The 15,862-nt window shown below is 54.5% G+C and overlaps 2 protein-coding genes across 2 annotated transcripts in view; one reads left to right on the plus strand and one right to left on the minus strand.

Moving 5' to 3' along the window:
• OLA1 (Obg like ATPase 1) overlaps nt 1–15,650 on the minus strand; it is a 129,352-nt gene extending 113,702 nt beyond the window's left edge. Inside the window, exon 1 of the mRNA XM_083842031.1 lies at nt 15,351–15,650. Coding sequence (XP_083698157.1) covers nt 15,351–15,356 — 6 coding nt within the window. The 5' untranslated portion in view covers nt 15,357–15,650. The remainder of the gene's footprint in view (nt 1–15,350) is intronic.
• On the plus strand, nt 9,263–11,576 carry SP9 (Sp9 transcription factor). The gene is made up of 2 exons (XM_083842025.1): nt 9,263–9,421; nt 9,953–11,576. The coding sequence occupies exons 1-2, from the start codon at nt 9,401–9,403 to the stop codon at nt 11,294–11,296; spliced, it is 1,365 nt and encodes a 454-aa protein (XP_083698151.1). The 5' UTR covers nt 9,263–9,400; the 3' UTR covers nt 11,297–11,576.
• Nucleotides 15,651–15,862: the final 212 nt, after the last annotated feature.

The raw sequence follows: 15,862 nt of genomic DNA on the forward strand, positions 1-15,862 counted from the left end.
TTTGTCACACCGGACCATGGTATGAAAGCTCTTTTTGTTTAAAGCCTCTCTTCTCAACCCCACTTACAGCACAGTGGTGTGAAAGCAAGAGATTGTGGCTGTCGATACATTAAATACATCTCATTGACATTTTTCACACGGACATGCAAACAATGTGGAGCGTAACAAAGGCGCACGTGGTACCTGTCACTCGACTTCAAACCTGCAGATTTGTTGCTGGTTCGAAATGGTCTCAGACTGAACAACCTAGCTGCAGCAAATAACATCTAGCGGGCAGCCGTGTGGATGAACATCCTTCACATTATCAATCAGACTGCAGGAATCTGTAGGACCACTTCCACCTTTTTTATAGAAAGTGATGTCTGATCGAGGAGAGTTAAATCAGCCCCGTCACAGCTCCGTTGCTAAACCAAAAAGAGACACTTGAGCAGACATGCTAACACTGGACCTGCTGTATTCTGAAAAGTGGAAACAAATCGACATGGGTATGCTTTTAAATACTGCAGAACTGGGGGGGGGGGGGGGGGATTAATTCAGCTACACATCAGAAAAAAATTCTCAGCTACTCAGGAAGAAATTGCGATCCCTTCTGAATTTTCAATACAGAGCTACAAATCATGTGATTTGTGATGCTGTTTTAAGCATTGCTGTTTGCAGGCTTCACAAACGGAACAGAAGACACAAGTAACATTAATGTAATTCATGGAACCTTTTCCTATTCAGTGATAACTACTTAAAAACCAAAACAACTTACAACATGGTCGTAGCTGATTACAAAATAACCCTTGCAAAAAAGAAATAATTTTGTCCCTAGATCTACTGAATATTTAATAATGACAAAAATGCAGGACATGCAATTTAGAAAGTAAATAAGGATGCATATTTTGACTTTGGAAAACACTGTGTCCAAGGTTATATACTTTGAATATGAAAGAAGTATAATGAGAGAAAAAGTGGTCAATCTGTGCAATCATGTAACATTTGAATAGCTGGTGCCTCAGTTTCCCCTTCAAATGAAAAAGAAAGTACAACTACTCTTCAGAGGGGCGGCTACATTTGATGAACTGATACGCATTAAAATTGTTTCTAGAAAGAAGATGGTATTAGCAGACAAATTATTAAATATAATAATCTGAACATGTTTGCCACTGTCAAGTGTGTAGATGGCCTGGATAAGTGATTTTTTTCTTAGTCATGCAAACTGTTTGAATCCAAAACAAAACTGCCAGCACTTTCAGGGCAGCATCAGTGTTTAAAGGGGATACCTTTTCTTTTGCTTTTTCCGATTGTTTTATAGTAACTTTTGTTTGATTATGTTAAACCTCTCTCATCTACAATATTTACTTTAAGAATTTAGCAAAATATGTATTGTATCTCCTATCTCCTTTCTTCCTCCTTTTTTTTTTTTTGGTAGGTATATATATGTTCCTAATAGGTCAAAATCTAATTCCTGGTATTTAGAATACAGACAGTGTACCAAAGTAGAATCTTTAAAGTTTGGTCTGATCCAGATTTTCATGTATGGCAAAATTCTACCAACAGGTATCAAATGTCTTGTTCCATGGCTAGTGATCAGCTCTGAATCCCATCCTTACTGATACTTGCTCTTTGGAGATGGGGGGAAAAAAAAAAAAACAACAACCGCACAACATGTTTTATAAAGCTCAAATTGGCCTTATCAAACAAAACATCTGCTAGATTTGTGAGTGACTTGTGACAGCAGGAGACATCAGCACTGGCCTCACCAAGAGAAGCCACTGCAGTTAATGGAAGCTATTACGGAAGAATTCTGGCAAGTATTTTTTTTTCAAACAGGATAAAAAAAAGTAGAAGAATATGTTATGTTGTTATGGCAACAGCTATTTGAAAAATACTGTAACAAAAGGCAATCGAATATCAAACTACCAAGCTGGTAGTTTGACTGTTTGGTTTTCCTCTTAAGCAGCTGATTTTAGAGATCCCCTTCCTCTTCCTTTCTTGTCCACAAGTGTGTGCGCACAGGTAAGAGAGCCTCTGCAAACAGTCCGTGTCCACAGAATATCTGTCCTGGAGCTGCAAAACTTGAGATATGGCAGATTTTTACATCTGACTGGAAGAACACCCAGTGTTATATGGGCTGAGTGCCTCACTCACATAACAATAAAAGCACATTTTGTAGTATTTCCAGTCTGCGCTTTTGGCACAGAGATATTCTGGGACTCCCTGGTTACAGGATCCCACCAGCCTCTCTGCAAGTACCACATCAACTGCCAGAACAAAGCAGTATCACTTGTGTGCCGCGTGCGAACCTGCACCTCCCCGGCCACGGGGAGAGCAGGGGTCCCGCACACTCTGAGGATTTCAAGCACGGTGCAATGACCTACCTTTCCAAGGCCCGCAGCTGGATCACCTACTTTATAATTTTTTTAAAAAGTTTCTCTGAATGAACCCAAGTTTCTCCATGTACTAACCCTCACCTTACTTTGAGGTATTCATGTAGGGTTTCTCCTGAGGCCAGTGAGTAACAAGCTGGGTAAGGACTACACCGCCTGGCTATGCGGTGTTACCTACCGGTGTATGTACAGGGGTACTCCGAAAGAGCTTGAGGGCACTGCTTCCTCTTCCTTTCAGACCTATATTTTGATTCATCATGTCTCCAAAAAAACTGACAAGCACCACACACTGCTGTCTCAGGCTGAACACACCTAGGAGCTTTGCTAAGTTTCCTCCAAATGGCATAATAGAGTTATACAGCATAAGTATTGCATAGGTATGGCGAACATCATATTTCTTAATACAGAGGTGAGAACCTACATTTTGTTTCACTGCTTTCAATCATTCTGAGGTGCTCAACAGTCTGCTTTTACACCGAGTCCCATTGTGATGAGATTAACTAACATGTTTTATCTAACAGAAATACGAACTGGGGAGGGGGGGATGATACAGACATTGGCTTCTAGTTGTTTTGCCATAACAGAGAATTTTGGAGTTGCATCATTTTCTAACTAGGCAACTGTTAACACTGAAAAATAGTCACGTTAGTGTGCAACAACAGCCCTGAGAAATGTTGAAGCTAGATAGCAAAAACTCACAACAACTTATTTTCTATCTGTTCTCTGCAACTGTTCAAACTCAGAAATAATGTGCTATGTAAGTCCTACTGACACTCGTAGGTATCTATGGGACCGGGTTTGGAAACTGAATGCAAATGGCGGCATTTTCAAACCCACCCCAAAATCCCTGGAGCATTTCAGACATTCCAGTCAAAGTGATTCTTTAATGTGGGACCTACTTACCACATTTGTTTTACATTAGAAAACGCTGTATAGGTTGTTTACATTTGGAAAAGTCAGTGGAGAGAGATTTCTGTAAGTGTTCGGAAAGAAAGATTGCACCGTTACTGTAGCAAGGACAATTATGGACAGACACAGGTAATAGCTGTTTAGAAAATGTTAGGAGCATTATTGTGGATAATAGACATTCTTTTCTTATCATTGCCCTTACCCGAGTTTCCTTTCCGTCGGTGTTGTCTGCCTAGATTGCTTAAGACAGCTGCAGTCCTCTCATTTACATTAAGGTAACAAAAAGTTGACTGCTGGGTTGTCCCAGACGGAGTTCATCTGTACAAAGGTCTGAAACTGTGAGGGAATACCTAAAATGTCAGACATGTCCAATATGTAGTGCTGCTGCAAATTATCACCTCTTCCAGGTCAGAAAGGCCAAAATAATTTCCAGCTCTATTTTTCTGAAAGCCATTTTCATTTAATCTGTCCTTTACAAATGGTAAATTTAATGAGAACTTCAGGAACAACTCAAACTAAAATTAAGAAAAAACCTTGATATATATGTATTCAATTCAAATGTATTTCAGTAAGCAACAACCTGGCCACTATTGAAACAGTTCTCAAGTACTATTGAAATAATAGGTATGTTCGCGAAGGAAACCTGCTTTCTTTTAAAGCGACTGTATGCATTATTTCGGCTTCTTCTGATAATAGCGCATTTAATACCAAGGCCAAGACGCAATCAATCTTTTTTGTTGGAAGGAAGTGCCGTATTGTACCCGGGGGCTTGTGCTCACCTGGCAGCTCCAATCTGCCGAGCAGCCTGAGGTTCAGCGGGGCTGCGGCTCGCCTGGCCCCCGCCGCTCCTCTCTTACCTCCATGGGGTGGGGGCAGCACGGGAGGTGAGAGCGGGACGGGGAAGCGAAGAGGTCTGCCTCTGAAGAGACACTGAATTAGGCTGGAGTGAATAGCCGACGTCCTCTGTAATTATACACACATTGAACTCTTTACAGTTGACTTAAGTTACATCGAACTGCATTGGTGTGGCCCTCCGTATTGATTAAAAGCAGCATCTATTTACCTTAACAATAAATGTGGAGATTAGTAAAAGTTCACTTGATCACAATAAGAAGACTGATAATTAAAGGGCAATGCAACCCAGATGGAATGTAAGTGCCTGAAGCAGCATGATAGGAAACATAGGCTGCTTTTTCACAAGAGAGTATAAATGCATAGGGTAAGGCTTGCAGAAAGCACTTCGAGTAGACTGCGTCTGTAGGGATACTTGAAGGAGGAGAAGGCCAGAGCCCGTCCCAAGAAGGCTGGCGCAGTGCTTCTCCTGGGCAAAGTGATAAACACAGTGCTCTGGAGAAGGAAAAAGACCTAAAAGCACAATGGCTAAGGGGACAATCTCCGCAAAACCTTTGAAAGCAGCCTCCACATCTTTTACTCTTCTTTCGCATCTTCTCTGTAAGAAAGAACAACTGTAAGGTAAGCAGGACACACTGTGAGCTCTGTGTGTTAAGCTCTTGATGGTGTAGGCTCTAGCAGAAAGGGAAGGATTGGGTTCTGTGTGACAGGCTCAACAGAAACACTCCCTCTCGCATCACAGCATCTCCTATAGGGAAGCGGGAGGAGGGCTCGTATTCCGATTGCATCCATCCTTCAGTTTACACGGCAGATGCTGCGTTTTCCTAATCCCTTTTTATCAAGGAAAGAAGCAGCTGATGACTAGATTAGTAAGTGAATAGTCTCAGTGCCATATGAACAACTTGGAAAATCAGACTCTGAAGTGGTTGTACACACGCTTTGCGACAAAAGGGTCATATCCCTTGACAGGATTTGACACCCTTCCCTTGTTTCTTTTCTTTGTCCCGGTATCGATGCACCCTGTGCTTACCTCCTTGCAGAAAATGACGTGATGAAACAGTGACTTTTGACAAGCATTGTAGCAATTTCTGGAGGCCAGAACGTAGAAAAGAGATGACCAGATCGCTACTGAAACACCAACGATACCTGGGATCTTAAATTAGTAACATTCTCTCGTGTGCTATCTCGGAGCAAATTTCCAGCTGAAGAAAGACTGCCAACGTATTTGTTTTCCTAACAAACAGTGCCACCAGTTCCACCGGTCCCATCTGAGCGCTGCTTTAAAGATCAGCCTGGTTAGCTGGCACTGCGTGTCCCCCTCAGGAGTTTAGATTCAGAGCACTTCAGAGCTGGCTAACACCAAGCTGTCGGCTCACTCAGCTTGTAGAGAGGACAGCAATTTTGAGCGCTAAGGAGCAGGGCAAGCGAGGTTAGCGAGAAGGTAAGGGAAACAGGAGAAACAGAGGCCCTCCACTGAATTATGGCAAAACACAGTCCCGCTGCTTCTGACCCGGGCCAGCCTCCCCCTGCCCCTTGCTCTGGGAGGCATTGCCCGGGTGCCAGCCCTTCCCTGCCCCTTCTGACCGGCAGCAGGCGAGCAGGCCAAGGCCTACCGGCAGCCGCTCCGGCCTGGTGAGCGCCTGACAGGCCACCACCTTGGGCTGGAGCTGCTGGGCACAGCAGGCCATGCCCTACTGCTTCCCTCCTCACCTGGCAGCCCCAGCACCTCAAGGGCTGGTAGGTCCACACCCCCCGGTCAATATAAGACTAGGAAGCCACCCCACCGCTTCGTTACGCAAACGGGCAACTGCTGCTTTCCTCCTCGCCTCGCACGTGCCCAGCGGGCCGGGGGCTTGTTTCGGGAGCAGCCAGGATCCCTTTGTTTCCTTCCCCCCTTCAGGTAGGGGGTGAATTAATCCCTCTGGAAAGCAGCAGCACCCCCGTGCCCACAGCCCCTGCCACCAGGGACCGGCACGGTCTCAGGATGGAGGAGCCGAGCCTGTCTCTTTGCATGCAAGTTTTCAAAATAAATCGCTTTTGTTGTTCACAGCTGTGATGAATGGACACGCAGGGCCAGGTTGGCCGCCGGAACAGTACAATGGATGCGAGCAGGTTTTTTTTTCTTTGCCATATAAATCATTCACATTGTTTAAGGTACATTGATCAATCTAATGGCTTGTAATAGGCTCCTAATTGCCACTAGGAAAGTACCGCAAGCTTGCATTTGGACGTGAAATGGTTCATGATCCGGGCTGAAATTCACCTTAGGCTGGAGCGCCAGCAATTACAGACGCGTCGGGAGCGGCTCCGCGTGTCCCGGTCCCGAGCCTGGGACAGGGGAGGGGACGGGGGGACCCGCAGCCACCGGGGGACCCGCAGCCACCGGGGGACCCGCCGGCCGGGTTTGGCGGCCACGGCGGGCCGGGAGGAAGTTTGTAACGTCGGTCACCTCGCCCGCTCCCTACGTGCCCGCACCCCCGCCGACAGGCGGCCGGCTCGCCCCAGAAGCCGGGGGCGAACGGAGCCGGGACGGGCCCCGCCGGGCTGGGCTCCGGCCCCCGCAACAGGCTGCCGGGGAGCCCGGCCGAGCCGAGCCGAGCCGAGCCGTGCCGCAGCCGGGGCTCGCCGCGCCGCCGAGCAGGGGAAGAAGCGGGAGGGAAAGCGGCCCCCGTACGGCGCTCCTCGGGCTTCCCCGGCGAGGCAGCGCACGGCTCCGTGCCGCCGCTGAATAATCTCGCAGTAATTGCGGTAATTAAAATCACCGCGCAGCCGGCAGTCACCTTCCTTCCCCTGCCACCGGCCTCGCCTCTACCCGGCAAGGCGGCGGCGGCGCTGAGCGGAGCGGGAGGGCTCCGAGGTGCGGTCCCGAGGGAGGCAGCGCGGGGCAGCGCCGCTCCGGCAGCCCCCGGGCACTGCGGGGCGGCCCCCGGGGACCCCCGGGACCCCCAGCGCCGGGGCCGGGCCGAGCCCCGTCTCCTGCCCCCGCCCGGGTCCGGCTGCAGGGCAGGAGCAGGAGCGAGGGCTTTACGTGGCCGGGATCGGCGGCAGGCTCGGGCAGAAATTGTTGGAGAGTGCCATAATTTCCATTTAATTTCCATGATCTATTCGATCCCGGGGCTCATTCCCTTTTTATTAACCATAAAAAGATTCCCTTCTAATCAAAAGCCGCGCTTCATCTTTCCCCGCAAATGAGAAAAGTCTACAGCAGAAAGAATTCAGTGGGCTCAACAGGCACCGAGGGCTGTATTTCAGCACCGTCTCTATCTATTCGTCCCTCTTTTAATACCTCCTCTTTGGCAGAATAGTGGGGAAGCCTTTTCTTAACTGAAGTTATTAATTTATCACCAGGTCCCCCTCTGCGTTGCTCTGATAATCAATGGTGGTTTCTAGATCACGTAAATGAAAAGTATAATTGAGGGAGAGAGAGGGAAGGAGGGAGGGAGGGAGAGGTTCGCATGGCAGTCCTGGTGGCAGGGGAGGAAAAAAAAAAAAAAAAAAAAGCAGGACGCAATTATTTGCCCAAGCGATGAGCATTTTGTCTGTTTCCTGCACACGTCCCTTCTGCTTGGCAGAAAATCACGCTGCTGCTCTTGAACTTGGAAGGCTTCGCCCCTTCCCCACCCGTAACATCCCCGTGTAAAACTCCGTGCCCCTCCTAGGACTCGCGGGAAATTGTGCGGCAACCTCGCGTTTAACTGCCGGTAAATCGATTTATTTGGGGAATATTTGGCAGCCCCTTCCCGGAGCTCGGCTTGAGGAGAAGAGCCGTTTCATCTGACGCTCTCGCACGCGAAGCCGGGAGCCTCCCAATCAGCCCTAATGAACGAATTGTTTCCCTGCTTTACCTCCGAAAGGCACCAACTTTAGCGCTTGCACAGATCAAAAGACACGCGTGAGGGGAAGATGGGAAACAATATCGCTCAAAGGAAGCGAACTGTTGCGTTTAATTAGGCTATTCTTCTTTATTAGGATTCACATTGAGATTTTTTTTTTTTTAAGATTTCTGTTGATTTAAACATAATGTATTTATGATGTAAATATATGCCGAGATGAAAACGTCACGGATCAATTGTGAAGGACCCGGATACATAATTTTAAAAAATCAGTTTCAGTTTATGTGAGGTTCTCACCCCACTTTCGCTTCTTAGTCAGATTTGTTTATGCAGAATCGACATTTAATAGTGCTAATTGCACTCCAGTTAAATTGCCCTGATTGCAGAAAGGGAAGCAATTTTCGTGCTCTCTGTCTGGGTTTGGAAGAAATTGTTTTATATTCACCTCTTTATAAAGAAGTGGAGATAAGGCACCGAGCCTTTGCACAAATTGCACTTATGGGCTGACTGGCAGCATTCAGGCGCTATAATAGAGCATTATTTGGCCGTTTTGAATAATGTAAAGCGTTTGCTGAAAGCTATTCTCCTGAAAATTGCTTTAACTTTTAAAAGGGTGATGATTCACTCCGAACCAGGCCTTTGTTACGTTGTCATTATCCCCCCAAATGTTTTAACAGGCGGCTCGACACTTGAGCATAACACATCGATCTTTGTTTAAAAACTCGGGGTCTGGAGCGCGCAAAGCCCCGCCAGGAGCCACTTGACCCCCCCAAGGCTTCAGCGGGGCTCCCCGCCCGGCCGCCGCCTCCCCTTCTTCCCTTCCCTTTCCCCCTTCCCTCGCCGGGGGCCGCGGCTCCGAGCCCCGCCGCGCAGGGCCGGACGCCCCCAGCCCCGGGGGCCTCCCGCAGGACCGGGAGCGGGGCCGGGCACCTGTTGGGGCCGCGCGCCCCCCGCCGCCCCCGCGCAGCGCCGCCGCTGCCGGAGCGGGGCAGCGGGGCAGCAGCGAAGGTGACCGCGCGGAGCAGCGGCGGGCGCTGCGGGCCGGGGGGGGGGGGTGTCGCCGCCCGGCGCCCCCCGCCGCGCCCCGGCTCGTGCCGCCGGCCGCTAATTGCGGAGCGTTCCCCGCAGCCCGGCGCGGGAGTCCTCTGCCCGCGCGCGCTCGGCTGGCACGCGCCCCGCGCCCCGGCGCCGAGCACCTCCGCGCGCCTGATTGGCTGCGGGGCCGCTCCGGCCCGCTCCGCCCGCGCCCTCATTGGGCGAGCGCGGCAGGCAGCGGTACTTCAAAGCGGGCGCGCCCCGCACTTAGGCAGAGTTTGGCCCCGCCGCGCCGGAGTGTCCGTGGCGCCGCCGGGGCAGCGCGGCCGCACCGCCAGCGCCGTCCCCGTCCCGTCCCGTCCCCTCGCGTCCCGGCCAGCCCCAGCCCAGGGCCGTGCTATGGCTACGTCTATACTCGGGGTAAGTCGGCGGCGCGGCACCAATGCCTGCCCTTACGGGGGAAAAAAAAAAAAAAAAAAGAAGGAATAAATGGGGGAAATAACCGAAGTGCTGCCGCTGTCGCCGTTCCGGTCGCGCGGGGCTGCGGGCGGGGGCGGCCCCGGGGGCTCGGCGCGGGCGGCTCGCTCGGAGAGCTCCCCCGGCCGGGGCGAAGCGGGGCTCTGCCGGCGCTGGGCGGCGCGTCCCCTTTCCTCTTTCCTCCGTTTCTTTTGTTTTTCCCCGATCGACCCGCGGAGCGCTCCGCCCGCCCGGTGCTCGTGCCCGGCTCGGCTCCCGGCGCCGCTCCGCGAGCCCCCGGCCGCCCCGCTGCGCTCCTCGGCGGCGCCGGGCCCCGGCCCCCGGCCGCGCTCCCCGCGGACAGCCGCCCCCCGACGTGAGCCGGCCCCGGGGCGGCGGGCAGGGCCGGAGCCTCGCTGCCGGCGCGGAGCTCGTCGGGTCCCCGCGGCCGCCCGGCCAGGCTGACGGAGCGCTCCGGCTTTGTGTCTGTCCTAGGAAGAGCCGAGGTTTGGGACCACCCCGCTGGCCATGCTGGCCGCCACCTGCAACAAGATCGGCAACACCAGCCCGCTGACCACGCTGCCCGAGTCCAGCGCCTTCGCCAAGGGGGGCTTCCACCCCTGGAAACGCTCCACCTCCAGCTGCAACCTGGGCTCCAGCCTCTCGGGCTTCACGGTGGCCACGAGCAGGGGCTCCGGCGGACTGGCCAGCGGCACGGGCACGGCCAACAGCGCCTTCTGCCTGGCCTCCACCTCGCCCACCTCGTCGGCCTTCAGCAGCGACTACGGCGGCCTCTTCTCCAACTCGGCGGCGGCGGCGGCCGGCGTGTCGCCGCAGGAGCCCGGCGGGCAGTCGGCCTTCATCTCCAAGGTGCACAGCTCGGCGGCCGAGAGCCTGTACCCGCGGGTGGGCATGGCGCACCCCTACGAGTCCTGGTACAAGTCCGGCTTCCACTCCACGCTGTCGGCGGGCGAGGTGGCCAACGGGGCGGCCTCCTCGTGGTGGGACGTGCACGCCAACCCGGGCTCCTGGCTGGAGGTGCAGAACCCGGCGGGGGGGCTCCAGGGCTCGCTGCACTCGGGCGCCCCCCAGGCCTCGCTGCACTCCCAGCTGGGCACCTACAACCCCGACTTCAGCTCGCTCACCCACTCCGCCTTCAGCTCCACCGGCCTGGGCTCCACGGCCGCCTCGCACCTGCTCTCCACCGGCCAGCACCTGCTCGCCCAGGAGGGCTTCAAGCCCGTGCTGCCCTCCTACACGGACTCCAGCGCGGCGGTGGCGGCGGCCAGCGCCATGATCACGGGCGCCGCCGCCGCCGCCGGGGGGGGCTCGGCCCGCTCCGCCCGGCGCTACTCGGGCCGGGCCACCTGCGACTGCCCCAACTGCCAGGAGGCCGAGCGGCTGGGGCCGGCGGGGGCCAGCCTGCGGCGCAAGGGGCTGCACAGCTGCCACATCCCCGGCTGCGGCAAGGTGTACGGCAAGACGTCGCACCTGAAGGCGCACCTGCGCTGGCACACGGGCGAGCGGCCCTTCGTCTGCAACTGGCTCTTCTGCGGCAAGCGCTTCACCCGCTCCGACGAGCTGCAGCGGCACCTGCGGACTCACACGGGCGAGAAGCGCTTCGCCTGCCCCGTCTGCAACAAGCGCTTCATGCGCAGCGACCACCTGAGCAAACACATCAAAACGCACAACGGGGGCGGCGGCGGCAAAAAGGGCAGCGACAGCGACACGGACGCCAGCAACCTGGAGACGCCGCGCTCCGAGTCCCCCGACCTCATCCTGCACGACGGGGTGGGCGCCGCCCGCGCCCCCGCCAAGGAGCCGCCCGGCGACTCCTAGGGCAGCGCCCGCCGCCCCCAGGGACGCTTCTCCCCCTCGCTCCTTCGCCTTGGGGTCTTGGTTTCTTTCCGTTTTCCGCCCTTCTGGTTTTCTTTCTCTTTTATTTTTTGCTTTTCTTTCCCCGTTTCCTTTTCCCGTCCAAAGGAAAAGCATCCCGAGAGAGGCTGGAGGTGAGAAACTGAACGGGCAGCCCGAGACGGTTCCTCTGTATCGCATAAACAGCTGTATAAATAGGGTTCAAAGAGAAAAAAAAAAAAAAGAAAAAACACACAAAAAAAAAAATACCCCAACCAGATTGTGTTTGCTTATTTTTCTTGTAAATGTTGATCTGATAGGGGGGTCGGGGATTTCCTTTTCTTATCGGTGAATTCCTGAAATTCAGGGAGCTTTTGGGGGTTTCGGTTATTATTTTTTTTTAATTTTAAATTTCTGATGCACTTTGTGGAAGTCAGTATATATGTAAAAGATATTTAAAATGTTGAGTTAACATTTCACTCAGACACACGTAAGTTAAGGTCACTTAAAGAAATTAAATGCGTTTATCTGTATGGAAAAAAAAGAAACAAAAACAAGATCTCGACATATTTTCATTTTGGTATTATTAAAGGACTCTGAACAATACGCTCGCGGTTTTGTCCTTATTCCTGGCACGGTCGGGGCAGCGGCCGGAGCCCCGCCGCTCCCCCCGGCAGGCGGTAAGGGCCGGGGAAGGGCCGGGAAAGGAAGGGGCTGCCCCCGGGCGAGGCCAGCCGAAGCGCCCCGCTCGCTCTCTCCGAGCCCCCTCGCTTTTATTTTGCTCCTTCCCCAGCGAAACGAAGCCGAGCCCGAGCCCCGCCGGCGCGCCGCGCGGCCCCGAGCCGGGGAGGAAGGCTCGCAGCGCCGAGGAACGATTTATTTAATTTTCAAAGCCTCCAGCGCCACAAGGCTGCCCGGGCTGGGAGGGGATCTCGGGGGAATAAATCGCTAGAGTCAATACTCCGGAAAAGACATTTCATGCCTAAATGAAAATCTTGTTAAATGTTATTAATTTTGACTTAGAGCACACAGCAGCCCCCTGTGCCTTGTATTCCCTTATTAGGGATTCATGTCTTATCAAATATCTAATTAATCTCCTAGACATCATTTGTTCTGGCCAACTTTATCTCAGCTGGTCCACGGGGAAAACTCCGAATATTCTCGGTGACAAAGCTCCCTTGAAGATCCTTTTAATTGTCCAAATTAACTGCACCAAATTTGCATGTCAAACGGTAAAGGGCAACCTGAGATAAAATGTAAACGTTTTAAAAGCCCCAAACTAAGCACTTGATTTGATAACTAGGCTTTTTAATGTTATGGAAGACAACTGCTCCTTTCCTTTTCAAAGACGGTTGATCTATGCAAATAGTGAATTGGAAATGCTTATGTCCCCATGCAGTCAAATGGTCCTTGCATGTTATTTGAATATCAGTGGCTCTGCTATTGAAAAGGTTCAAGGATGCTCTCTGACTTCTTTGTGATTACTCAGTGCAGCGTCTTATTCTGAAGAAAAAAAACTCAGGAATAATTAAAGGCTGGGCTAAGGCCTGGGAACACATTTGGGACAGGAATCTCATTTAGACAGGCTCTTTCAAAATAAGGCACAGTTAAATTGACCAGAAGGCAATTATTGAAATGAAAATTATTTTCACTCCCTTTGTCTCCTGACCACCAACCTAACAGCCACAGTATTTTTTTAAAGGCAAATTGTTAAATGAGATAATTGTGTTATTAAAAAAAAAAAAAAGAAAAGGAGGAGGGGGAGGAAGGAAAAAAAAAAAAGTTAATTTAGCCTGCCCGGTACAGATCGGAGGAATACAAATATTTTAATCCGCCACAAAACAGGGGACGCGAATAGCACGGGGAAACGGGCTCGGCGGCCGGCCGGGACGCAGGCATCGCACCGAGCAGCTCGCATCCACCGCTCCGGGCTCCCGGGGCTGCCCGGGGGGTCGGGAGGAGCGGGCCGGGAGCCCTCCCTTCCCTTCCCACCCCTTTCCGTGCCGTCCCTTCCCTTCCCATCCCGGCCGAAGGGGCGCGGGGCTCCCCGCGGGCCGCCGCTGTCGGGGCTCCCCAGGAATGCGCCGGGTGCGGGGCGGGAGGCGGCTTTGTGTGCGGGGCGGGATACAGCACATCAAAGGGAGCCGTGCGGGTCCGCTTTCTGCCCGGCCGGGGTTACGATTCGCAGCTCAGTGATCAAGGACCTCGTGGCAGTGCCTTTGCCCCTTCGGGTCAGAAAACGTCCATCACCCGCGGGCTCCCCACAAACGGAGAAGGGAGCAGCTCCGGGCCGCGGAGCCGGTTCGTTTAGCCGGGAAAATAGGCAGCATGTCACCTTTTTAAGAATAAATGACACCATTCTTTCGGACGTGTTGGCGATAATTACATGGTCTGGGGAACTTTTCGCACAAAGGACGGCCGGCGCGAGGACCCAGCGCTAAACCCCGTTTCCCCCTCGCCGGCCGCGCCCGAGGGGCACCCCCGGAGCGGGGAGAAAGCCCCGGGGAGAGCCGCTGCCCCCGGGGGTCCCGGGGTCCCTAACGAGAGGGAGGCAGCCCCCGGGCCGAGCCGGTCGGAGCCCGCCGCCCCCCGACACCTTTGCTGGGCTTTTTGTTACGAAAACGCAAGGAAAACCAAGAGCCAAAACAAAAGGCAACGACGGCAGCCACCGAGCAACGGGGGGAAAAAAGGGGGTGGTGGGGGACAACGCCAGGAGAAAAGCTTTAACCAATGCCACCCGCTCGGCCCCTGTCGAGGGACATTGGAAACCTGTCCCCCCCCCCCCCCCGGCGAATTACGGCCCCGACGGCTCGCCTTACACTTTAAAGGCGCCCTCAATATTTTGTCCTACCGAGAAAACACACGTTTGCCGTGCAAACGCCCTATCCCGCGCCCGGCCGGCCCCTCGCCGCCGGTGCAAACTTCGCGTGCGGGAGCCGCGATCCCCCGCCACCGTCCCCAAACGGGCGACGGAGGGAACCTAGGCGGAATCCCGCCCCTCCGGGCGTAATTGGCGCGCTGAGTGTTTATTTTTAAGTGAGAACAATTTAGCTCCGAATTTCCTCAAGGAATAACATCCTTAAGGCTTTTTATGTAAAGGCGGGGTGTGTGGTGGGGGGGGGGGGGCGGCTGTAGGTTTGCTCTCCGGAGCACGGCGGCTCTTTGGCGACACCTACAGCCCCGAGCCGCTTGCAGCGGGGGCTGGCGGCGGGGATGGGGCTCGGGGGGCGGCGGCGCGGCTTCGCCCGGTGCCCGCCGGCGGGTCCCCCGCCGGCGGGCACCGGGCGAAACCGCGCCGCCGCCGCCGCCTCCTCCTCCTCCTCGGCTCCGTCCTCGGCTGTTTCACCACAAAGCTCGCCAGACGTGCTAATTGCTACCTGGCTGCCGGGGCGCGGAGCCCTCGTCCGCTGGCGAAGATGCGGAGTAGCAGGCTGGCGGAAAATTTGAGACTTGCCTTTCAGCCTTAAAAGCTTTGCCTCACCTGAGCGCCGTAATTACAGTAATTACGTACATCCAAATTACACGCTAATTAAATTAGAATCAAATCGCTCTAAATCGGAATCAAATGAGGTAGCGGGAATTAATCAATGACAACATAAATAGAGAGCTTCCTTCAGGGATATTTATTGTAACGATCCGAGAGGGGAACTCGATCGGGAAGTCACCTGCTCGTCGCCTCTCCCCGCACCCAGCCTTCACGCCTCGGCTCCGAGCCCCCCTCCGCCGGCCGCCCCCGGGAGGAGACCCCCGAGCCCGCCCTGTCCCCGCCGACGGGGGGGGAGCAGAGCGGGAGCCGGAGCCTCGCCCTGCCCGGCCCTGCCCCGCCGCCCTCCCTCAGAGCCGCCCCGGGGCCGGGCAGCCGCCCGCCCGCCCTCGCCTCACAACTTCTCCCGGCCCCCGCCAGGCTGAGGGAGCCGCCTCACGGCGCCGCGGTCCTCTCACGCGTACACCGGCCACGCGTTAACCCGCATTCCGCGTTTTAATTTTTTTTAAATAAATAATAATAATTTAAAGAAAAAAAACCGCGAGACGTTCTTACCGTCATCTGTGAAGCGACAGCACCTCCTACAGGGCTGGGGAGCGCTGCGGAGAGCGGCCGCGCTGCGGGCCCGGGCGGGCTGCCCCAGCGGAGCCCCGCCGTGAGGGGACTCACCGGGAGCGCCTCGGCCCGGAGCCTGCGCAGAGGGCGCGGGGGAACACCCCCGGCCTCGCCCCTCGCCCCCTCATCGGGCCCCGAGCCCACCTGGCGCCGCGCCCTGGGGCCGCAGGGCGGCCGGGGAGGTCAGGGCAGGCCCAGCTGCCCGACGGCCGCCTCGTCAGGCGCCGGCCAGCGCCCCCGCAGCGGTAACGGGGAGCAAAGTGGCCTGAGGGAAGGGCTGGGAGCGGCAAGGCTCCCTCCGAAGCCCTCAGGTGGTGGTCTTGGAGATGGGTGTATCCAAACCGGCATTGTCCTGCTTTAACTGCCCTCCACAACGGCCACCGCCGCAGTAAACCCCTGCGATTTACCAGTGTTCCTGTGCAAAAGGGTCAGATGTACTCAGCGTACGCTTC

The sequence above is a fragment of the Anser anser genome, assembly GCF_964211835.1.
Source record: "Anser anser genome assembly, chromosome: 6".
NCBI lineage: Eukaryota > Metazoa > Chordata > Aves > Anseriformes > Anatidae > Anser > Anser anser.

Coding starts and splice junctions, on each gene's coding strand:
- SP9 (XM_083842025.1), top strand. CDS start 9,401: ATGGCTACGTCTATACTCGGG. Junction 9,422..9,952: donor TGGCTACGTCTATACTCGGG/GTAAGTCGGCGG, acceptor TGTCTGTCCTAG/GAAGAGCCGAGGTTTGGGAC.